Source organism: Anomaloglossus baeobatrachus, chromosome 3 (assembly GCF_048569485.1).
Source record: "Anomaloglossus baeobatrachus isolate aAnoBae1 chromosome 3, aAnoBae1.hap1, whole genome shotgun sequence".
In the NCBI taxonomy this organism is placed as follows: domain Eukaryota; kingdom Metazoa; phylum Chordata; class Amphibia; order Anura; family Aromobatidae; genus Anomaloglossus; species Anomaloglossus baeobatrachus.
The window spans coordinates 694,342,871-694,369,082 of NC_134355.1; the positions used below are offsets into that span (position 1 = coordinate 694,342,871).

The window sequence follows — 26,212 nt, forward strand, 5'->3', positions numbered from 1 at the left end:
CCTGATATATCTCAGGACGCAGCTCTGGATGTGACTATAGGCCTGATATATCTCAGGACACAGCTCTGGATGTGACTATAGGCCTGATATATCTCAGGACGCAGCTCTGGATGTGACTATAGGCCTGATATATCTCAGGACGCAGCTCTGGATGTGACTGTAGGCCTGATATATCTCAGGACGCAGCTCTGGATGTGACTGTAGGCCTGATATATCTCAGGACAGAGCTCTGGATGTGACTGTAGGCCTGATATATCTCAGGACGCAGCTCTGGATGTGACTATAGGCCTGATATATCTCAGGACGCAGCTCTGGATGTGACTGTAGGCCTGATATATCTCAGGACGCAGCTCTGGATGTGACTGTAGGCCTGATATATCTCAGGACGCAGCTCTGGATGTGACTGTAGGCCTGATATATCTCAGGACACAGCTCTGGATGTGACTGTAGGCCTGATATATCTCAGGACAGTGCTAGAGATGTCAGGACACAGCTCTGGATGTGACTGTAGGCCTGATATATCTCAGGACACAGCTCTGGATGTGACTGTAGGCCTGATATATCTCAGGACGCAGCTCTGGATGTGACTGGAGGCCTGATATATCTCAGGACAGTGCTAGAGATGTCAGGACACAGCTCTGGATGTGACTGTAGGCCTGATATATCTCAGGACACAGCTCTGGATGTGACTGTAGGCCTGATATATCTCAGGACGCAGCTCTGGATGTGACTGTAGGCCTGATATATCTCAGGACAGAGCTCTGGATGTGACTGTAGGCCTGATATATCTCAGGACGCAGCTCTGGATGTGACTGTAGGCCTGATATATCTCAGGACGCAGCTCTGGATGTGACTATAGGCCTGATATATCTCAGGACACAGCTCTGGATGTGACTATAGGCCTGATATATCTCAGGACGCAGCTCTGGATGTGACTATAGGCCTGATATATCTCAGGACGCAGCTCTGGATGTGACTGTAGGCCTGATATATCTCAGGACGCAGCTCTGGATGTGACTGTAGGCCTGATATATCTCAGGACAGAGCTCTGGATGTGACTGTAGGCCTGATATATCTCAGGACGCAGCTCTGGATGTGACTATAGGCCTGATATATCTCAGGACGCAGCTCTGGATGTGACTGTAGGCCTGATATATCTCAGGACGCAGCTCTGGATGTGACTGTAGGCCTGATATATCTCAGGACGCAGCTCTGGATGTGACTGTAGGCCTGATATATCTCAGGACACAGCTCTGGATGTGACTGTAGGCCTGATATATCTCAGGACAGTGCTAGAGATGTCAGGACACAGCTCTGGATGTGACTGTAGGCCTGATATATCTCAGGACACAGCTCTGGATGTGACTGTAGGCCTGATATATCTCAGGACGCAGCTCTGGATGTGACTGTAGGCCTGATATATCTCAGGACAGTGCTAGAGATGTCAGGACACAGCTCTGGATGTGACTGGAGGCCTGATATATCTCAGGACGCAGCTCTGGATGTGACTATATGGGTTGCACTTTGGATGGGAGTAATCTGTAGAGACAGGAGGGTCAGTGGGTGGTCCCGTCTGCTCGCCTAGCTGTCTTCAGAAAGACCTCACGGACCAGGGCTCATCCCTCAGACCGCCCGCACTCCTTCCCCGTGGGCAGAACTCTACACACACAGCGCAGGGTGCGGGTACATGACATTGATAAAGACTTTATTGGTCACCAACAGGCAATAGCATATCGTACATTCCCAGCAAGACCACAAGATGGCACAAGACAGTCTCACCCTTCCGCTGGCCACCAGGGATTAGAGTCTTTGTGACTTCGGGGCTTCCAGGGCCACCTACCCGAGTCCAGCAGCACCCCACTTTGGTACGGGAATACTGGGGAGAGGGGACATGGAGGAGAGAGAGGAGACAGCGAGGACGGTGAGAGGGAGCGGGGAAAGAGGAGACTGGGGGAGGGGACACTGGAAAGGGGACCGCAAGAGCAGACGGGGGGAGAGATGGGGAGGGGAGACTGGGGAGAGGGGACAGGGAGGAGAGAGAGGAGACAGCGAGGACGGTGAGAGGGAGCGGGGAAAGAGGAGACTGGGGGAGGGGACACTGGAAAGGGGACCGCAAGAGCAGACGGGGGGAGAGATGGGGAGGGGAGACTGGGGAGAGGGGACAGGGAGGAGAGAGAGGAGACAGCGAGGACGGTGAGAGGGAGCAGGGAAAGAGGAGACTGGGGGAGGGGACACTGGAAAGGGGACCGCAAGAGCAGACGGGGGGAGAGATGGGGAGGGGACAGGGAGGAGAGAGAGGAGACAGCGAGGACGGTGAGAGGGAGCAGGGAAAGAGGAGACTGGGGGAGGGGACACTGGAAAGGGGACCGCAAGAGCAGACGGGGGGAGAGATGGGGAGGGGAGACTGGGGAGAGGGGACAGGGAGGAGAGAGAGGAGACAGCGAGGACGGTGAGAGGGAGCGGGGAAAGAGGAGACTGGGGGAGGGGACACTGGAAAGGGGACCTCAAGAGCAGACGGGGGAGAGAGACTGGGGTGAGGGGACAGGGAGGAGAGAGATGAGACAGCGAGGACGGTGAGAGGGAGCAGGGAAAGAGGAGACTGGGGGAGGGGACAGGGAGGAGAGAGAGGAGACAGCGAGGACGGTGAGAGGGAGCAGGGAAAGAGGAGACTGGGGGAGGGGACACTGGAAAGGGGACCGCAAGAGCAGACGGGGGGAGAGATGGGGAGGGGAGACTGGGGAGAGGGGACAGGGAGGAGAGAGAGGAGACAGCGAGGACGGTGAGAGGGAGCGGGGAAAGAGGAGACTGGGGGAGGGGACACTGGAAAGGGGACCGCAAGAGCAGACGGGGGGAGAGATGGGGAGGGGAGACTGGGGAGAGGGGACAGGGAGGAGAGAGAGGAGACAGCGAGGACGGTGAGAGGGAGCGGGGAAAGAGGAGACTGGGGGAGGGGACACTGGAAAGGGGACCTCAAGAGCAGACGGGGGAGAGAGACTGGGGTGAGGGGACAGGGAGGAGAGAGAGGAGACAGCGAGGACGGTGAGAGGGAGCAGGGAAAGAGGAGACTGGGGGAGGGGACAGGGAGGAGAGAGATGAGACAGCGAGGACGGTGAGAGGGAGCAGGGAAAGAGGAGACTGGGGTGAGGGGACAGGGAGGAGAGAGATGAGACAGCGAGGACGGTGAGAGGGAGCAGGGAAAGAGGAGACTGGGGGAGGGGACAGGGAGGAGAGAGAGGAGACAGCGAGGACGGTGAGAGGGAGCGGGGAAAGAGGAGACTGGGGGAGGGGACAGGGAGGAGAGAGAGGAGACAGCGAGGACGGTGAGAGGGAGCAGGGAAAGAGGAGACTGGGGGAGGGGACAGGGAGGAGAGAGAGGAGACAGCGAGGACGGTGAGAGGGAGCGGGGAAAGAGGAGACTGGGGGAGGGGACAGGGAGGAGAGAGAGGAGACAGCGAGGACGGTGAGAGGGAGCAGGGAAAGAGGAGACTGGGGGAGGGGACAGGGAGGAGAGAGAGGAGACAGCGAGGACGGTGAGAGGGAGCAGGGAAAGAGGAGACTGGGGGAGGGGACAGGGAGGAGAGAGAGGAGACAGCGAGGACGGTGAGAGGGAGCAGGGAAAGAGGAGACTGGGGGAGGGGACAGGGAGGAGAGAGAGGAGACAGCGAGGACGGTGAGAGGGAGCAGGGAAAGAGGAGACTGGGGGAGGGGACAGGGAGGAGAGAGAGGAGACAGCGAGGACGGTGAGAGGGAGCAGGGAAAGAGGAGACTGGGGGAGGGGACAGGGAGGAGAGAGAGGAGACAGCGAGGACGGTGAGAGGGAGCAGGGAAAGAGGAGACTGGGGGAGGGGACAGGGAGGAGAGAGAGGAGACAGCGAGGACGGTGAGAGGGAGCAGGGAAAGAGGAGACTGGGGGAGGGGACAGGGAGGAGAGAGAGGAGACAGCGAGGACGGTGAGAGGGAGCAGGGAAAGAGGAGACTGGGGGAGGGGACAGGGAGGAGAGAGAGGAGACAGCGAGGACGGTGAGAGGGAGCAGGGAAAGAGGAGACTGGGGTGAGGGGACAGGGAGGAGAGAGAGGAGACAGCGAGGACGGTGAGAGGGAGCAGGGAAAGAGGAGGCTGGGGGAGGGGACAGGGAGGAGAGAGAGGAGACAGCGAGGACGGTGAGAGGGAGCAGGGAAAGAGGAGGCTGGGGGAGGGGACAGGGAGGAGAGAGGGGAGATGAGAGATGGGACGAGGAGGGGAGATTGGGGGGAGTGGAGGCAGGGAAAGGGAACAGCGATGGGAGACGTGGAGGTGAGAGGGGATGAGGGGACTGACAGGGAGGGGAGACAAGGAGGGGACACTGGGGGAGGAGAAATGGGGAAGTAAGATGGGGAGGGGAGACGGGGAGATGGGACAGGGAGGAAAAACTAACGGAGGGGTGATGGGGTAAGAAGATGGGGAGAGGAAACAGGGAAAGGGGACGAGGCAGGGGAGGGAGGGAATCGGTTAGTGGACAAAGAGTGGACGGAAAAGGGAGATGGTAGAGGGAAGACTGGGGAGGTAAGATGGGATAAGGGAGGGGGGAGAGGAGATGGTAGAGGGAAGACTGGGGAGGTAAGATGGGATAAGGTAGGGGGGAGAGAAGATGGTAGAGGGAAGACTGGGGAGGTAAGATGGGATAAGGGAGGGGGAGAGGAGATGGTAGAGGGAAGACTGGGGAGGTAAGATGGGATAAGGGAGGGGGGAGAGGAGATGGTAGAGGGAAGACTGGGGAGGTAAGATGGGATAAGGGAGGGGGGAGAGGAGATGGTAGAGGGAAGACTGGGGAGGTAAGATGGGATAAGGGAGGGGGGAGAGAAGATGGTAGAGGGAAGACTGGGGAGGTAAGATGGGATAAGGTAGGGGGGAGAGAAGATGGTAGAGGGAAGACTGGGGAGGTAAGATGGGATAAGGGAGGGGGGAGAGGAGATGGTAGAGGGAAGACTGGGGAGGTAAGATGGGATAAGGTAGGGGGGAGAGGAGATGGTAGAGGGAAGACTGGGGAGGTAAGATGGGATAAGGGAGGGGGGAGAGAAGATGGTAGAGGGAAGACTGGGGAGGTAAGATGGGATAAGGGAGGGGGGAGAGAAGATGGTAGAGGGAAGACTGGGGAGGTAAGATGGGATAAGGGAGGGGGGAGAGAAGATGGTAGAGGGAAGACTGGGGAGGTAAGATGGGATAAGGGAGGGGGGAGAGAAGATGGTAGAGGGAAGACTGGGAGAGAAGATAGGGAGGGGGGAGAGGAGATGGTAGAGGGAAGACTGGGGAGGTAAGATGGGATAAGGTAGGGGGGAGAGAAGATGGTAGAGGGAAGACTGGGGAGGTAAGATGGGATAAGGGAGGGGGGAGAGGAGATGGTAGAGGGAAGACTGGGGAGGTAAGATGGGATAAGGGAGGGGGGAGAGGAGATGGTAGAGGGAAGACTGGGGAGGTAAGATGGGATAAGGGAGGGGGGAGAGGAGATGGTAGAGGGAAGACTGGGGAGGTAAGATGGGATAAGGTAGGGGGAGAGGAGATGGTAGAGGGAAGACTGGGGAGGTAAGATGGGATAAGGGAGGGGGGAGAGGAGAGGAGGGGATCTAGATGGGAGATGGGGAAGGGACAGAGAGGACAAGAGGATACAAAGAGATGAGAGCGGAGGCCCTGATCTGCATCACACCGCCTCCTGCGTCCTCCTGTGCCCGAGTGTTACCTGCAGCCATATCCTATACTGCCCGATCAGTGGAGACTGCGCCAATCCCCAGAATAATGGCGCCTCCTGTCCTATTAATACATTACATTGTGTGATAGAGATTTACTGATAATAATAATACTGTAACAAAGGAATCATTATTATACTGCACGTAACAGATCGTACTTCAGTGTCACATCATGTCTCAGGAAACCGTGTAATTCTCCAATCCTACAATAATAATACTGCCGCCTATGGACAAGAATATAACTACTATAATACTGCTCCTATATACAAGAATATAACTACTATAATACTGCCGCCTATGTACAAGAATATAACTACTATAATACTGCCCCCTATGTACAAGAATATAACTACTATAATACTGCCGCCTATGTACAAGAATATAACTACTCTAATACTGCCCCTATGTACAAGAATATAACTACTATAATACTGCTCCTATATACAAGAATATAACTACTATAATACTGCTCCTATATACAAGAATATAACTACTATAATACTGCCGCCTATGTACAAGAATATAACTACTATAATACTGCCCCTATGTACAAGAATATAACTACTATAATACTGCCGCCTATGTACAAGAATATAACTACTATAATACTGCCCCTATGTACAAGAATATAACTACTATAATACTGCCCCTATATACAAGAATATAACTACTATAATACTGCCCCCTATGTACAAGAATATAACTACTATAATACTGCTCCTATATACAAGAATATAACTACTATAATACTGCCGCCTATGTACAAGAATATAACTACTATAATACTGCCCCTATATACAAGAATATAACTACTATAATACTGCCCCCTATATACAAGAATATAACTACTATAATACTGCCCCCTATGTACAAGAATATAACTACTATAATACTGCCCCTATGTACAAGAATATAACTACTATAATACTGCCGCCTATGTACAAGAATATAACTACTATAATACTGCTCCTATATACAAGAATATAACTACTATAATACTGCCCCTATATACAAGAATATAACTACTATAATACTGCTCCCTATGTACAAGAATATAACTACTATAATACTGCTCCTATATACAAGAATATAACTACTATAATACTGCCCCTATATACAAGAATATAACTACTATAATACTGCCCCTATGTACAAGAATATAACTACTATAATACTGCTCCTATGTACAAGAATATAACTACTATAATACTGCCCATATGTACAAGAATATAACTACTATAATACTGCCCCTATATACAAGAATATAACTACTATAATACTGCTCCTATGTACAAAAATATAACTACTATAATACTGCCCCCTATGTACAAGAATATAACTACTATAATACTGCCCCCTATGTACAAGAATATAACTACTATAATACTGCTCCTATGTACAAGAATATAACTACTATAATACTGCCCCCTATGTACAAGAATATAACTACTATAATAATGCCCCCTATGTACAAGAATATAACTACTATAATACTGCCCCTATGTACAAGAATATAACTACTATAATACTGCCTCCTATATACAAGAATATAACTACTATAATACTGCCCCTATATACAAGAATATAACTACTATAATACTGCCCCCTATGTACAAGAATATAACTACTATAATACTGCCCCCTATGTACAAGAATATAACTACTATAATACTGCCCCTATGTACAAGAATATAACTGCTATAATACTGCCCCCTATGTACAAGAATATAACTACTATAATACTGCCCCCTATGTACAAGAATATAACTACTATAATACTGCCCCTATGTACAAGAATATAACTGCTATAATACTGCCCCCTATGTATAAGAATATAACTACTATAATACTGCTCCCTATGTATAAGAATATAACTACTATAATACTGCCCCTATATACAAGAATATAACTACTATAACACTGCCCCTATATACAAGAATATATCTACTATAATACTGCCCCTATCTACAAGAATATAACTACTATAATACTGCCCCTATATACAAGAATATAACTACTATAATACTGCTCCTATGTACAAGAATATAACTACTATAATACTGCCCCTATGTGCAAGAATATAACTACTATAATACTGCCCCTATATACAAGAATATAACTACTATAATACTGCCCCTATGTACAAGAATATAACTACTATAATACTGCCCCCTATGTACAAGACTATAACTACTATAATACTGCTCTCTATGTACAAGAATATAACTACTATAATACTGCCCCTATGTACAAGAATATAACTACTATAATACTGCCCCTATGTACAAGAATATAACTACTATAATACTGCCCCTATGTACAAGAATATAACTACTATAATACTGCCCCTATGTACAAGAATATAACTACTATAATAATGATCCTATGTACAAGAATATACTACTATAATACTGCTCCTATGTACAAGAATATAACTACTATAATACTGCTCCTATGTACAAGAATATAACTACTATAACACTGCCCCTATGTACAAGAATATAACTACTATAACACTGCCCCTATGTACAAGAATATAACTACTATAATACTGCCCCCTATGTACAAGAATATAACTACTATAATACTGCCCCTATGTACAAGAATATAACTACTATAATACTGCCCCTATGTACAAGAATATAACTACTATAATACTGCCCCTATGTACAAGAATATAACTACTATAATACTGCCCCTATGTACAAGAATATAACTACTATAATACTGCCCCCTATGTACAAGAATATAACTACTATAATACTGCCCCTATGTACAAGAATATAACTACTATAATACTGCCCCTATATACAAGAATATAACTGCTATAATACTGCCCCTATGTACAAGACTATAACTACTATAATACTGCCCCCTATGTACAAGAATATAACTACTATAATACTGCCCCTATGTACAAGAATATAACTACTATAATACTGCCCCCTATGTACAAGAATATAACTACTATAATACTGCCCCTATGTACAAGACTATAACTACTATAATACTGCCCCTATGTACAAGAATATAACTACTATAATACTGCTCCTATGTACAAGACTATAACTACTATAATACTGCCGCCTATATACAAGAATATATCTACTCTAATACTGCCCCTATATACAAGAATATAACTACTATAATACTGCCCCTATGTACAAGAATATAACTACTATAATACTGCCCCTATGTACAAGAATATAACTACTATAATACTGCCCCTATGTACAAGAATATAACTACTATAATACTGCCGCCTATATACAAGAATATAACTACTATAATACTGCCCCTATGTACAAGAATATAACTACTATAATACTGCCCCTATGTACAAGAATATAACTACTATAATACTGCCCCCTAGGTACAAGAATATAACTACTATAATACTGCCCCTATGTACAAGAATATAACTACTATAATACTGCCCCCTATGTACAAGAATATAACTACTATAATACTGCCCCTATGTACAAGAATATAACTACTATAATACTGCCCCTATGTACAAGAATATAACGCTATAATACTGCCCCTATAATACTGCCCCTATGTACAAGAATATAACTACTATAATACTGCCCCTATATACAAGAATATAACTGCTATAATACTGCCCCTATGTACAAGAATATAACTACTATAATACTGCCCCCTAGGTACAAGAATATAACTACTATAATACTGCCCCTATATACAAGAATATAACTACTATAATACTGCCCCTATGTACAAGACTATAACTACTATAATACTGCCCCCTATGTACAAGAATATAACTACTATAATACTGCCCCTATGTACAAGAATATAACTACTATAATACTGCCGCCTATGTACAAGAATATAGCTACTATAATACTGCCCCTATGTACAAGAATATAACTACTATAATACTGCACCCTATGTATAAGAATATAACTACTATAATACTGCCCCTATATACAAGAATATAACTACTATAATACTGCCCCTATGTACAAGAATATAACTACTATAATACTGCCCCTATGTACAAGAATATAACTACTATAATACTGCCCCTATGTACAAGAATATAACTACTATAATACTGCCCCTATGTACAAGAATATAACTACTATAATACTGCCCCCTAGGTACAAGAATATAACTACTATAATACTGCCCCTATGTACAAGAATATAACTACTATAATACTGGCCCCTATGTACAAGAATATAACTACTATAATACTGCCCCTATGTACAAGAATATAACTACTATAATACTACCTCCTATGTACAAGAATATAACTACTATAATACTGCCCCTATGTACAAAAATATAACTACTATAATACTGCCCCCTATGTACAAGAATATAACTGCTATAATACTGCCCCTATGTACAAGAATATAACTACTATAATACTGCCCCCTATGTACAAGAATATAACTACTATAATACTGCCCCCTATGTACAAGAATATAACTACTATAATACTGCCCCTACGTACAAGAATATAACTGCTATAATACTGCCCCTACGTACAAGAATATAACTGCTATAATACTGCCCCTATGTACAAGAATATAACTACTATAATACTGCCCCTACGTACAAGAATATAACTGCTATAATACTGCCCCTATATACAAGAATATAACTACTATAATACTGCCCCTATGTACAAGAATATAACTACTATAATACTGCCCCTATGTACAAGAATATAACTACTATAATACTGCCCCCTAGGTACAAGAATATAACTACTATAATACTGCCCCTATGTACAAGAATATAACTACTATAATACTGCCCCCTATGTACAAGAATATAACTGCTATAATACTGCCCCTATGTACAAGAATATAACTACTATAATACTGGCCCCTATGTACAAGAATATAACTACTATAATACTGCCCCTATGTACAAGAATATAACTACTATAATACTACCTCCTATGTACAAGAATATAACTACTATAATACTGCCCCTATGTACAAAAATATAACTACTATAATACTGCCCCCTATGTACAAGAATATAACTGCTATAATACTGCCCCTATGTACAAGAATATAACTACTATAATACTGCCCCCTATGTACAAGAATATAACTACTATAATACTGCCCCCTATGTACAAGAATATAACTACTATAATACTGTCCCTATGTACAAGAATATAACTGCTATAATACTGCCCCTATGTACAAGAATATGACTACTATAATACTGCCCCTATGTACAAGAATATGACTACTATAATACTGCCCCTATATACAAGAATATAACTACTATAATACTGCCCCTATGTACAAAAATATAACTACTATAATACTGCCCCCTATGGACAAGAATATAACTGCTATAATACTGCCCCTATGTACAAGAATATAACTACTATAATACTGCCCCTATGTACAAGAATATAACTACTATAATACTGCCCCTATGTACAAGAATATAACTACTATAATACTGCCCCTATGTACAAGAATATGACTACTATAATACTGGCCCCTATGTACAAGAATATAACTACTATAATACTGCCCCCTATGGACAAGAATATAACTGCTATAATACTGCCCCTATGTACAAGAATATAACTACTATAATACTGCCCCTATGTACAAGAATATAACTACTATAATACTGCCCCTATGTACAAGAATATAACTACTATAATACTGGCCCCTATGTACAAGAATATAACTACTATAATACTGCCCCTATGTACAAGAATATAACTACTATAATACTACCTCCTATGTACAAGAATATAACTACTATAATACTGCCCCTATGTACAAAAATATAACTACTATAATACTGCCCCCTATGTACAAGAATATAACTGCTATAATACTGCCCCTATGTACAAGAATATAACTACTATAATACTGCCCCCTATGTACAAGAATATAACTACTATAATACTGCCCCCTATGTACAAGAATATAACTACTATAATACTGTCCCTATGTACAAGAATATAACTGCTATAATACTGCCCCTATGTACAAGAATATGACTACTATAATACTGCCCCTATGTACAAGAATATGACTACTATAATACTGCCCCTATATACAAGAATATAACTACTATAATACTGCCCCTATGTACAAAAATATAACTACTATAATACTGCCCCCTATGGACAAGAATATAACTGCTATAATACTGCCCCTATGTACAAGAATATAACTACTATAATACTGCCCCTATGTACAAGAATATAACTACTATAATACTGCCCCTATGTACAAGAATATAACTACTATAATACTGCCCCTATGTACAAGAATATAACTACTATAATACTTCCCCTATGTACAAGAATATAACTACTATAATACTGCTCCTATGTACAAGAATATAACTACTATAACACTGCCCCTATGTACAAGAATATAACTACTGGGCACTGCAGGGGGTGATTTTCGGGCGGGGGGTAATGATTGGACGGTCAGGAGATTGGCTGATTCAGTAGATTCTTCTGTATTGTACACAATGACACAGAACAATGCGCGCTCCTAAAATGAGTGAATATAATACCGCCCCGCCATGTCACACCGTCATAATGACGTTTCCTTCTCTGGTCACATTTGATGCCTTTATCTTGTCCTCTAGGCAGAAGATGATGGTAAGGAGCAGAGGAGCCGGGAGGAGCGGCCGGACATTGGGGGGTCCGTGAAGAAAGTGGGGCGTCCGGGCAGAAGGCGTAAACAGGAAGCGGTGAGTGTCGGGGAGACTCCTCCAATGCACGAGGGCAGCGCTATTATCTCTTCACAGGTTTTCGTCATTTATTTTTTCATGGTTGTTAGATTTTGTTCTTGTGCGTCTCGCTCAGGGTCAGACATGGCGGCGGCCCAGCGGCGGTCCAGCGGCGGTTTTGTCACGGTTTCTGAATGTACTTGTTGTGTTCGGGCTGTGTCTGGTCCTGTGCTGTGTGCACCGCGTGGCTGTAGAATAGTACCGCTCTCCGGTGCAGTAACACAGCTGGATGCAGTGCTGATTGCTGCGGAGTCATGACTGCTGCACTCACAGCTTCTGTGCCAAGTCCAACTACTAGATAGTATGTTATCTAGTATTACCTGCACACCTGTGCTATGCTATCTAGTATTACCTGCACACCTGTGCTATGCTATCTAGTATTACCTGCACACCTGTGCTATGCTAACGAGTATTACCTGCACACCTGTGCTATGCTAACGAGTATTACCTGCACACCTGTGCTATGCTAACGAGTATTACCTGCACACCTGTGCTATGCTAACGAGTATTACCTGCACACCTGTGCTATGCTAACGAGTATTACCTGCACACCTGTGCTATGCTAACGAGTATTACCTGCACACCTGTGCTATGCTATCTAGTATTACCTGCACACCTGTGCTATGCTATCCAGTATTACCTGCACACCTGTGCTATGCTATCTAGTATTACCTGCACACCTGTGCTATGCTATCTAGTATTACCTGCACACCTGTGCTATGCTATCTAGTATTACCTGCACACCTGTGCTATGCTATCTAGTATTACCTGCACACCTGTGCTATGCTATCTAGTATTACCTGCACACCTGTGCTATGCTATCTAGTATTACCTGCACACCTGTGCTATGCTATCTAGTATTACCTGCACACCTGTGCTATGCTATCCAGTATTACCTGCACACATGTGCTATGCTATCTAGTATTACTTGCACACCTGTGCTATCTAGTATTACCTGCACACCTGTCCTATGCTATCTAGTATTACCTGCACACCAGTGCTATGATATCTAGTATTACCTGCACACCTGTGCTATGCTATCTAGTATTACCTGCATACTTCTGCTATGCTATCTAGTATTACCTGCACACCTGTGCTATGCTATCTAGTATTACCTGCACACCTGTGCTATGCTATCTAGTATTACCTGCACACCTGTGCTATGCTATCTAGTATTACCTGCACACCTGTGCTATGCTATCTAGTATTACCTGCACACCTGTGCTATGCTATCTAGTATTACCTGCACACCTGTGCTATGCTATCTAGTATTACCTGCACACCTGTGCTATGCTATCTAGTATTACCTGCACACCTGTGCTATGCTATCTAGAATTACCTGCACACCTGTGCTATGCTATCTAGTATTACCTGCACACCTGTGCTATGCTATCTAGTATTACCTGCACACCTGTGCTATGCTATCTAGTATTACCTGCACACCTGTGCTATGCTATCTAGTATTACCTGCACTGCTGTGCTATGCTATCTAGTATTACCTGCACACCTGTGCTATGCTATGTAGTATTACCTGCACACCTGTGCTATGCTATCTAGTATTACCTGCACACCTGTGCTATGCTATCTAGTATTACCTGCACACCTGTGCTATGCTATCTAGTATTACCTGCACACATGTGCTATGCTATCTAGTATTACTTGCACACCTGTGCTATCTAGTATTACCTGCACACCTGTCCTATGCTATCTAGTATTACCTGCACACCAGTGCTATGATATCTAGTATTACCTGCACACCTGTGCTATGCTATCTAGTATTACCTGCACACTTCTGCTATGCTATCTAGTATTACCTGCACACCTGTGCTATGCTATCTAGTATTACCTGCACACCTGTGCTATGCTATCTAGTATTACCTGCACACCTGTGCTATGCTATCTAGTATTTCCTGCACACCTGTGCTATGCTATCTAGTATTACCTGCACACCTGTGCTATGCTATGTAGTATTACCTGCACACCTGTGCTATGCTATCTAGTATTACCTGCACACCTGTGCTATGCTATCTAGTATTACCTGCACACCTGTGCTATGCTATCTAGTATTACCTGCACACCTGTGCTATGCTATCTAGTATTACCTGCACACCTGTGCTATGCTATCCAGTATTACCTGCACACATGTGCTATGCTATGTAGTATTACCTGCACACCTGTGCTATGCTATCTAGTATTACCTGCACACATGTGCTATGCTATCTAGTATTACCTGCACACCTGTGCTATCTAGTATTACCTGCACACCTGTCCTATCCTGTATTACCTGCACACCTGTCCTATCCTATCTAGTATTACCTGCACACCTGTGCTATGCTATCTAGTATTACCTGCACACCTGTGCTATGCTATCTAGTATTACCTGCACACCTGTGCTATGCTATCTAGTATTACCTGCACACTTCTGCTATGCTATCTAGTATTACCTGCACACCTGTGCTATGCTATCTAGTATTACCTGCACACCTGTGCTATGCTATCTAGTATTACCTGCACTCCTGTGCTATGCTATCTAGTATTACCTGCACACCTGTGCTATGCTATCTAGTATTACCTGCACACCTGTGCTATGCTATCTAGTATTACCTGCACACCTGTGCTATGCTATCTAGTATTACCTGCACACCTGTGCTATGCTATCTAGTATTACCTGCACACCTGTGCTATGCTATCTAGTATTTCCTGCACACCTGTGCTATGCTATCTAGTATTACCTGTGCTATGCTATCCAGTATTACCTGCACACCTGTGCTATGCTATCTAGTATTACCTGCACACCTGTGCTATGCTATCTAGTATTACCTGCACACCTGTGCTATGTTATCTAGTATTACCTGCACACCTGTGCTATGTTATCTAGTATTACCTGCACACCTGTGCTATGCTATCTAGTATTACCTGCACACCTGTGCTATGCTATCTAGTATTACCTGCACACCTGTGCTATGTTATTTAGTATTACCTGCACACCTGTGCTATGCTATCCAGTATTACCTGCACACCTGTGCTATGCTATCTAGTATTACCTGCACACCTGTGCTATGCTATCTAGTATTACCTGCACACCTGTGCTATGCTATCTAGTATTACCTGCACACCTGTGCTATGCTATACAGTATTACCTGCACACATGTGCTATGCTATCTAGTATTACCTGCACACCTGTGCTATGCTATCTAGTATTACCTGCACACATGTGCTATGCTATCTAGTATTACCTGCACATCTGTGCTATGCTATCTAGTATTACCTGCACACCTGTGCTATGCTATCTAGTATTACCTGCACACCTGTGCTATGCTATCTAGTATTACCTTCACACCTGTGCTATGCTATCTAGTATTACCTTCACACCTGTGCTATGCTATCTAGTATTACCTGCATACCTGTGCTATGCTATCTAGTATTACCTGCACACCTGTTCTATGCTATCTAGTGTTACCTGCACACCTGTGCTATGCTATCCAGTATTACCTGCACACATGTGCTATGCTATCTAGTATTATCTGCACACATGTGCTATGCTATCCAGTATTACCTGCACACCTGTGCTATGCTATGTAGTATTACCTGCACACCTGTTTTATGCTATCTAGTATTACCTGCACACCTGTGCTATGCTATCCAGTATTACCTGCACACCTGTGCTATGCTATCTAGTATTACCTGCACACCTGTGCTATGCTATCTAGTATTACCTGCACACATGTGCTATGTTATCTAGTATTACCTGCACACCTGTGATATGCTATCCAGTATTACCTGCACACCTGTGCTATGTTATCTAGTATTATCTGCACACCTGTGCTATGCTATGTAGTATTACCTGCACACCTGTGCTATGCTATGTAGTATTACCTGCACACCTGTGCTATGCTATCTAGTATTACCTGCACACCTGTGCTATGCTATCTAGTATTACCTGCACACCTGTGCTATGCTATCCAGTATTACCTGCACACATGTGCTATGCTATCTAGTATTACCTGCACACCTGTGCTATCTAGTATTACCTGCACACCTGTCCTATCCTGTATTACCTGCACACCTGTCCTATCCTATCTAGTATTACCTGCACACCTGTGCTATGCTATCTAGTATTACCTGCACACCTGTGCTATGCTATCTAGTATTACCTGCACACCTGTGCTATGCTATCTAGTATTACCTGCACACTTCTGCTATGCTATCTAGTATTACCTGCACACCTGTGCTATGCTATCTAGTATTACCTGCACACCTGTGCTATGCTATCTAGTATTACCTGCACTCCTGTGCTATGCTATCTAGTATTACCTGCACACCTGTGCTATGCTATCTAGTATTACCTGCACACCTGTGCTATGCTATCTAGTATTACCTGCACACCTGTGCTATGCTATCTAGTATTACCTGCACACCTGTGCTATGCTATCTAGTATTACCTGCACACCTGTGCTATGCTATCTAGTATTTCCTGCACACCTGTGCTATGCTATCTAGTATTACCTGTGCTATGCTATCCAGTATTACCTGCACACCTGTGCTATGCTATCTAGTATTACCTGCACACCTGTGCTATGCTATCTAGTATTACCTGCACACCTGTGCTATGTTATCTAGTATTACCTGCACACCTGTGCTATGTTATCTAGTATTACCTGCACACCTGTGCTATGCTATCTAGTATTACCTGCACACCTGTGCTATGCTATCTAGTATTACCTGCACACCTGTGCTATGTTATTTAGTATTACCTGCACACCTGTGCTATGCTATCCAGTATTACCTGCACACCTGTGCTATGCTATCTAGTATTACCTGCACACCTGTGCTATGCTATCTAGTATTACCTGCACACCTGTGCTATGCTATCTAGTATTACCTGCACACCTGTGCTATGCTATACAGTATTACCTGCACACATGTGCTATGCTATCTAGTATTACCTGCACACCTGTGCTATGCTATCTAGTATTACCTGCACACATGTGCTATGCTATCTAGTATTACCTGCACATCTGTGCTATGCTATCTAGTATTACCTGCACACCTGTGCTATGCTATCTAGTATTACCTGCACACCTGTGCTATGCTATCTAGTATTACCTTCACACCTGTGCTATGCTATCTAGTATTACCTTCACACCTGTGCTATGCTATCTAGTATTACCTGCATACCTGTGCTATGCTATCTAGTATTACCTGCACACCTGTTCTATGCTATCTAGTGTTACCTGCACACCTGTGCTATGCTATCCAGTATTACCTGCACACATGTGCTATGCTATCTAGTATTATCTGCACACATGTGCTATGCTATCCAGTATTACCTGCACACCTGTGCTATGCTATGTAGTATTACCTGCACACCTGTTTTATGCTATCTAGTATTACCTGCACACCTGTGCTATGCTATCCAGTATTACCTGCACACCTGTGCTATGCTATCTAGTATTACCTGCACACCTGTGCTATGCTATCTAGTATTACCTGCACACATGTGCTATGTTATCTAGTATTACCTGCACACCTGTGATATGCTATCCAGTATTACCTGCACACCTGTGCTATGTTATCTAGTATTATCTGCACACCTGTGCTATGCTATGTAGTATTACCTGCACACCTGTGCTATGCTATGTAGTATTACCTGCACACCTGTGCTATGCTATCTAGTATTACCTGCACACCTGTGCTATGCTATCTAGTATTACCTGCACACCTGTGCTATGCTATCTAGTATTATTTGCACATCTGTGCTATGCTATCTAGTATTACCTGCACACCTGTGCTATGCTATCCAGTATTACCTTCACACCTGTGCTATGCTATCTAGTATTACCTGCACACCTATGCTATGCTATCTAGTATTACCTGCACACCTGTGCTATGTTATCTAGTATTACCTGCACACCTGTGCTATGCTATCTAGTATTACCTGCACACCTGTGCTATACTATCCAGTATTACCTGCACACCTGTGCTATGCTATCTAGTATTACCTGCACACCTGTGCTATGTTATCTAGTATTACCTGCACACCTGTGCTATGCTATCTAGTATTACCTGCACACCTGTGCTATGCTATCTAGTATTACCTGCACACCTGTTCTATGCTATCTAGTGTTACCTGCACACATGTGCTATGCTATCTAGTATCATCTGCACACCTGTGCTATGCTATCCAGTATTACCTGCACACATGTGCTATGCTATCTAGTATTATCTGCACACATGTGCTATGCTATCTAGTATTATCTGCACACATGTGCTATGCTATCTAGTATTACCTGCACACCTGTGCTATGCTATCTAGTATTACCTGCACACCTGTTTTATGCTATCTAGTATTACCTGCACACCTGTGCTATGCTATCCAGTATTACCTGCACACCTGTGCTATGCTATCTAGTATTACCTGCACACCTGTGCTATGCTATCCAGTATTACCTGTACACCTGTGCTATTACCAGCTATTATATTCACACCTGTTTTATGCTATCTGGGAGTATAAGCACATCTGTGCTATAATACATGTTACCTGCACACCTGTGCTATACAACATCTTACCTGCACATTTGTGCTGCATGTAACCTGTGCTGTGTGTTACCTGCACACCTGTGCTGTGTGTTACTTGCACACCTGTGCTGTGTGTTACCTGCACACCTGTGCTGTGTGTTACCTGCACACCTGTGCTGTGTGTTACCTGCACACCTGTGCTGTGTGTTACCTGCACACCTGTGCTGTGTGGTACCTGCACACCTGTGCTGTGTGTTACCTGCACACCTGTGCTGTGTGTTACCTGCACACCTGTGCTGTGCTTTACCTGCACACCTGTGCTGTGCTTTACCTGCACACATGTGCTATGTTACCTGCACACCTGAGCTGTGTGTTACCTGCTCACCTGTGCTGTGTGTGTTACCTGCTCACCTGTGCTGTGTGTGTTACCTGCTCACCTGTGCTGTGTGTGTTACCTGCACACCTGAGCTGTGTGTTACCTGCACACAATCGCTATATGTTACCTGCACACCTGTGCTGTGTGTGTTACCTGCTCACCTGTGCTGTGTGTTACCTGCACACCTGTCCTGTGTGTTACCTGCACACCTGTCCTGTGTGTTACCTGCACACCTGTCCTGTGTGTTACCTGCACACCTGAGCTATGTGTTACCTGCACAACTGAGCTGTGTGTGTTACCTGCACAACTGAGCTGTGTGTGTTACCTGCACACCTGAGCTGTGTGTGTTACCTGCACACCTGAGCTGTGTGTGTTACCTGCACACCTGAGCTGTGTGTGTTACCTGCACACCTGAGCTGTGTGTGTTACCTGCACACCTGACCTGTGTGTTACCTGCACACTTGAGCTGTGTGTTGCCTGCACACCTGAGCTGTGTGTTGCCTGCACACTTGAGCTGTGTGTTGCCTGCACACCTGAGCTGTGTGTTGCCTGCACACCTGAGCTGTGTGTTGCCTGCACACCTGAGCTGTGTGTTGCCTGCACACCTGAGCTGTGTGTTGCCTGCACACCTGAGCTGTGTGTTGCCTGCACACCTGAGCTGTGTGTTGCCTGCACACCTGAGCTGTGTGTTGCCTGCACACCTGAGCTGTGTGTTGCCTGCACACCTGAGCTGTGTGTTGCCTGCACACCTGAGCTGTGTGTTGCCTGCACACCTGAGCTGTGTGTTGCCTGCACACCTGAGCTGTGTGTTGCCTGCACACCTGAGCTGTGTGTTGCCTGCACACCTGAGCTGTGTGTTGCCTGCACACCTGAGCTGTGTGTTGCCTGCACACCTGAGCTGTGTGTTGCCTGCACACCTGAGCTGTGTGTTGCCTGCACACCTGAGCTGTGTGTTGCCTGCACACCTGAGCTGTGTGTTGCCTGCACAACTGAGCTGTGTGTTGCCTGCACAACTGAGCTGTGTGTGTTACCTGCACACCTGAGCTGTGTGTTGCCTGCACACCTGTGTGTTGCCTGCACACCTGAGCTGTGTGTTGCCTGCACACCTGAGCTGTGTGTTGCCTGCACACCTGAGCTGTGTGTTGCCTGCACACCTGAGCTGTGTGTTGCCTGCACACCTGAGCTGTGTGTTGCCTGCACACCTGAGCTGTGTGTTGCCTGCACACCTGAGCTGTGTGTTGCCTGCACACCTGAGCTGTGTGTTGCCTGCACACCTGAGCTGTGTGTTGCCTGCACACCTGAGCTGTGTGTTGCCTGCACACCTGAGCTGTGTGTTGCCTGCACACCTGAGCTGTGTGTTGCCTGCACACCTGAGCTGTGTGTTGCCTGCACACCTGAGCTGTGTGTTACCTGTGCCTTGCTCTGGACCAGCTATTTTTTGGACAAGGCCTATTTCCATATACCCTGTACAGTTGTATGACACCTGGTATTGCCCTTCTTGGCTCTGTACCATGTTATCTGCTATTACCTACAACTCTAGGATTAGCCGGATTGCTGATGGTAATGTCCTGTGCCCGCTGTGTTATGTTGCAGGGTGTTCGGCTTGTGCCCTGGGTATTAGCCATGCTGGCTGCTGTTTATAGGTAGCACCTTAGTGATTCTGTATCTACACCTGTGATAGGATCTTGGTATAATATTACCTGGACATGTTCAGGCCTCTTCGGGTACCTGCCATTGCCTCCAACGCAGGCCATCAGCTGATCTCTGGGTTGTTCTGTAGAAGTGTTACTGATATTACCTGGGGTTATCTCTGCTCTCAGGTGTCAAAGCCTCTATTGCCTATTTACCTGATAGGATGCATGGTATACGGGATTATACGGGATGACACCCAGTGTCTGTTACTATGGCCTAAACACCTGTAGGACGTTATCGGCTTTTATCTGCACTATCCAATATTGTCTGAATACCTGTACCATGTTACGTAGTATTACCTGTGCTCCTGGTGTTAGATGGACGCCTGTGCAATAATATCTGGTGCTACCTAAATCCTTGTACTGTATTGCCATGCGTTACCTGTGCTATGTTACCTGGTGTTACCTGTGCCCTGTGCTATGTTACCTGGTGTTACCTGTGCCCTGTGCTATGTTACCTGGTATTACCTGTGCCCTGTACTATGTTACCTGGTATTACCTGTGCCCTGTGCTATGTTACCTGGTGTTACCTGTGCCCTGTGCTATGTTACCTGGTATTACCTGTGCCCTGTACTATGTTACCTGGTATTACCTGTGCCCTGTGCTATGTTACCTGGTATTACCTGTGCCCTGTACTATGTTACCTGGTGTTACCTGTGCCCTGTGCTATGTTACCTGGTGTTACCTGTGCCCTGTGCTATGTTACCTGTTGTTACCTGTGCCCTGTGCTATGTTACCTGGTGTTACCTGTGCCCTGTACTATGTTACCTGGTATTACCTGTGCCCTGTGCTATGTTACCTGGTGTTACCTGTGCCCTGTGCTATGTTACCTGTGCTATGTTACCTGTGCTATCTTACCTGATGTTACCTGTGCTGTTACCTGTGCTATGTTACCTGTGCCCTGTGCTATGTTACCTGTGCTATGTTACCTGATGTTACCTGTGCTATGTTACCTGTGCTATGTTATCTGGTGTTACCTGTGCCCTGTGCTATGTTACCTGTGCCCTGTGCTATGTTACCTGGTATTACCTGTGCCCTGTGCTATGTTACCTGGTGTTACCTGTGCCCTGTGCTATGTTACCTGTGCTATGTTACCTGTGCTATGTTACCTGTGCTATGTTACCTGGTGTTACCTGTGCCCTGTGCTATGTTACCTGTGCTATGTTACATGTGCCCTGTACTATGTTACCTGGTATTACCTGTGCCCTGTACTATGTTACCTGGTATTACCTGTGCCCTGTACTATGTTACCTGGTATTACCTGTGCCCTGTACTATGTTACCTGGTATTACCTGTGCCCTGTACTATGTTACCTGGTATTACCTGTGCCCTGTGCTATGTTACCTGGTGTTACCTGTGCCCTGTGCTATGTTACCTGGTGTTACCTGTGCCCTGTTCTATGTTACCTGGTGTTACCTGTGCCCTGTACTATGTTACCTGGTATTACCTGTGCCCTGTGCTATTTTACCTGGTGTTACCTGTGCTATGTTAACTGGTATTACCTGTATCCTGTGCTATGTTACCTGGTATTATCTGTGCCCTGTACTATGTTACCTGGTGTTACCTGTGCCCTGTGCTATGTTACCTGGTGTTACCTGTGCCCTGTGCTATGTTACCTGTTGTTACCTGTGCCCTGTGCTATGTTACCTGGTGTTACCTGTGCCCTGTACTATGTTACCTGGTATTACCTGTGCCCTGTGCTATGTTACCTGGTGTTACCTGTGCCCTGTGCTATGTTACCTGTGCTATGTTACCTGTGCTATCTTACCTGATGTTACCTGTGCTGTTACCTGTGCTATGTTACCTGTGCCCTGTGCTATGTTACCTGTGCTATGTTACCTGATGTTACCTGTGCTATGTTACCTGTGCTATGTTATCTGGTGTTACCTGTGCCCTGTGCTATGTTACCTGTGCCCTGTGCTATGTTACCTGGTATTACCTGTGCCCTGTGCTATGTTACCTGGTGTTACCTGTGCCCTGTGCTATGTTACCTGTGCTATGTTACCTGTGCTATGTTACCTGTGCTATGTTACCTGGTGTTACCTGTGCCCTGTGCTATGTTACCTGTGCTATGTTACATGTGCCCTGTACTATGTTACCTGGTATTACCTGTGCCCTGTACTATGTTACCTGGTATTACCTGTGCCCTGTACTATGTTACCTGGTATTACCTGTGCCCTGTGCTATGTTACCTGGTGTTACCTGTGCCCTGTGCTATGTTACCTGGTGTTACCTGTGCCCTGTTCTATGTTACCTGGTGTTACCTGTGCCCTGTGCTATGTTACCTGGTATTACCTGTGCCCTGTGCTATGTTACCTGGTGTTACCTGTGCCCTGTACTATGTTACCTGGTACTACCTGTGCGATGAGCTATGTTACCTGGTATTACCTGTGCCCTGTGCTATGTTACCCGGTGTTACCTGTGCCCTGTGCTTTGTTACCTGTGCTATGTTACCTGTGCTATGTTACCTGTGCTGTTACCTGGTGTTACCTGTGCTATGTTACCTATGCTATGTTACCTGTGTTATGTTACCTGTGTTATGTTAGCTGGTGTTACCTGTGCCCTGTGCTATGTTACCTGGTGTTACCTGTGCCCTGTGCTATGTTACCTGGTGTTACCTGTGCCCTGTGCTATGTTACCTGTGCCCTGTGCTATGTTACCTATGCCATGTTACCTGTGCCCTGTGCTATGTTACCTATGCCATGTTACCTGTGCCCTGTGCTATGTTACCTGTGCCCTGTGCTATGTTACCTGTGCCCTGTGCTATGTTACCTGTGTTATGTTACCTGATGTTACCTGTGCTATGCTACCTGGTGTTACCTGTGCTATGTTACCTGGTGTTACCTGTGCCCTGTGCTATGTTACCTGGTGTTACCTGTGCCCTGTGCTATGTTACCTGTGCCCTGTGCTATGTTACCTGGTGTTACCTGTGCCCTGTGCTATGTTACCTGATATTCCATGTCTCCTGTGCTATGTTACCTGGTATTACCTGTGCCCTGTGCTATGTTACCTGGTGTTACCTGTGCCCTGTGCTATGTTACCTGGTGTTACCTGTGCCCTGTTCTATGTTACCTGGTGTTACCTGTGCCCTGTACTATGTTACCTGGTATTCCATGTCTCCTGTGCTATGTTACCTGGTATCAGGGTGGATAAAAATCTTGATTTTTTTAAAAAAATCAAAAAAATCAGATTTTTTTGATTTAAATCAGATTTTTTTGATTTAAATCATTTGATTTAAATCAGATTTTTTTAATCAAGTTGTACACAAGCAAAACTTTGTCTTTTTGCAAATCTAATTGTTTTACACAAATAAAAATATTAAAACAGTTGATTATGAAACCTAATAATTTTTATTTGCACTATTAAACACTCAGAATTGAACTACAGAGAGTAAGTACTTTTTAACAATAGCCTATCTCTAACGTTTGAAGTAAGCAAACATCTTCAGTGAATACATCAGTCCTTTAAGCCTACTGTTTATTTAGGACTTTTAATAGGAAAACCAGTTGTCCTGCTTTAGCAGTTCCTAAGCGGTTAATTGCCAGACTTACCACTAGTACTAGGCTCCTGGTGCATAAGAAGCTGTGGGGGTTCATTGACATTAGTTGTATCACTATCAACATCTTCATTTCCCTTCTGGTTGCAGTTTTCATAATGTGATTTCAAACGGCAAACAAGTCCTTGGATATCCTTTTGACAGTATTTGCACTTTGCTCTTGCACCTTTCTTTCCAAGATCTGCTGCTGGCATCTCAACAAAATGAACCCAAATAGGGTCTCTCTTACGACCTGCTGCCATGGCTCACACAGATCACTTATGAAGTTTGATTGTTACTACAGCCTGAGCCAAGCACTGCTGATGTTACTACAGCCTGAACCAAGTACTGCTGACTATCCAACAAGTTTGGGCATGTCAACTGAATGCAGGGAAAAAGAAACTAAACCAAAACTGAAACCAAGCTAGAAGTGTGGAATTAAAGGGGCAGTATGAACAAAATGTGGAGGCTATTAATAGTTTATACAATTAAGACATGCTGCTTTTAAACACCTACCTATTGCCATATAGTAAAACAAAAAAGATTTTTACTTACTTTGGGGTCCCCCCCTCACCCTGGCGTTAGATCGTTGCCCCTAGTTTCGTCCGTGTAACTATGGGCGCACATGCACACTGCTCTCACTTCTCATTTTAATCGTGATTTATATTAAAAAAAACCTTTTGATTTAAATCAGTGATTTAAATCATGATTAAAATCATGATTTAAATCGATCCGATTTAAATAGAAAAAAATCTTTTGATTTAAATCGTGATTTAAATCATGATTTAAATCGGCGTGATTTAAATCAATCCACCCTGCCTGGTATTACCTTTTCCCTGTGTTATGTTACCTGGTATTACTTGTGCTCTGTGGTATGTTACCTGGTATTACCTGTGCCCTGTGCTATGTTACCTGGTATTACCTTTTCCCTGTGTTATGTTACCTGGTATTACCTGTGTTATGTTACCTGGTATTACCTGTGCCCTGTGCTATGTTACCTGTGTTATGTTACCTGATGTTACCTGTGCTATGTTACCTGGTGTTACATGTGCTATGTTACCTGTGCTATGTTACCTGGTGTTACCTGTGCCCTGTGCTATGTTACCTGTGCTATGTTACCTGTGCTATGTTACCTGTGCTATGTTACCTGGTGTTACCTGTGCCCTGTGCTATGTTACCTGTGCCCTGTGCTATGTTACCTGGTGTTACCTGTGCCCTGTGCTATGTTACCTGATATTCCATGTCTCCTGTGCTATGTTACCTGGTATTACCTTTTCCCTGTGTTATGTTACCTGGTATTACCTGTGCTTTGTGTTACCTGATATTACCTGTGTTATGTTACCTGGTATTACTTGTGCCCTGTGCTATGTTACCTGGTATTACCTGTGCCCTGTGCTATGTTACCTGGTATTACCTTTTCCCTGTGTTATGTTACCTGGTATTACCAGTGCCCTGTGCTATGTTACCTGGTATTACCTGTGCCCTGTGCTATGTTACCTGGTGTTACCTGTGCTATGTTACCTGGTATTACCTGTGCTATGTTACCTGGTATTACCTGTGCCCTGTGCTATGTTACCTGGTATTACCTGTGTCCTGTGCCATGTTACC

At 44.9% G+C, this 26,212-nt stretch overlaps 1 protein-coding gene across 1 annotated transcript in view; it reads left to right on the top strand.

The window, feature by feature from the left end:
* LOC142297087 (DNA (cytosine-5)-methyltransferase 3A-like) overlaps positions 1-26,212 on the top strand; it is a 271,093-nt gene that overhangs the window by 100,988 nt on the left and 143,893 nt on the right. The window contains 1 exon segment of the mRNA XM_075341333.1: positions 12,340-12,444. Coding sequence (XP_075197448.1) covers positions 12,340-12,444 — 105 coding nt within the window.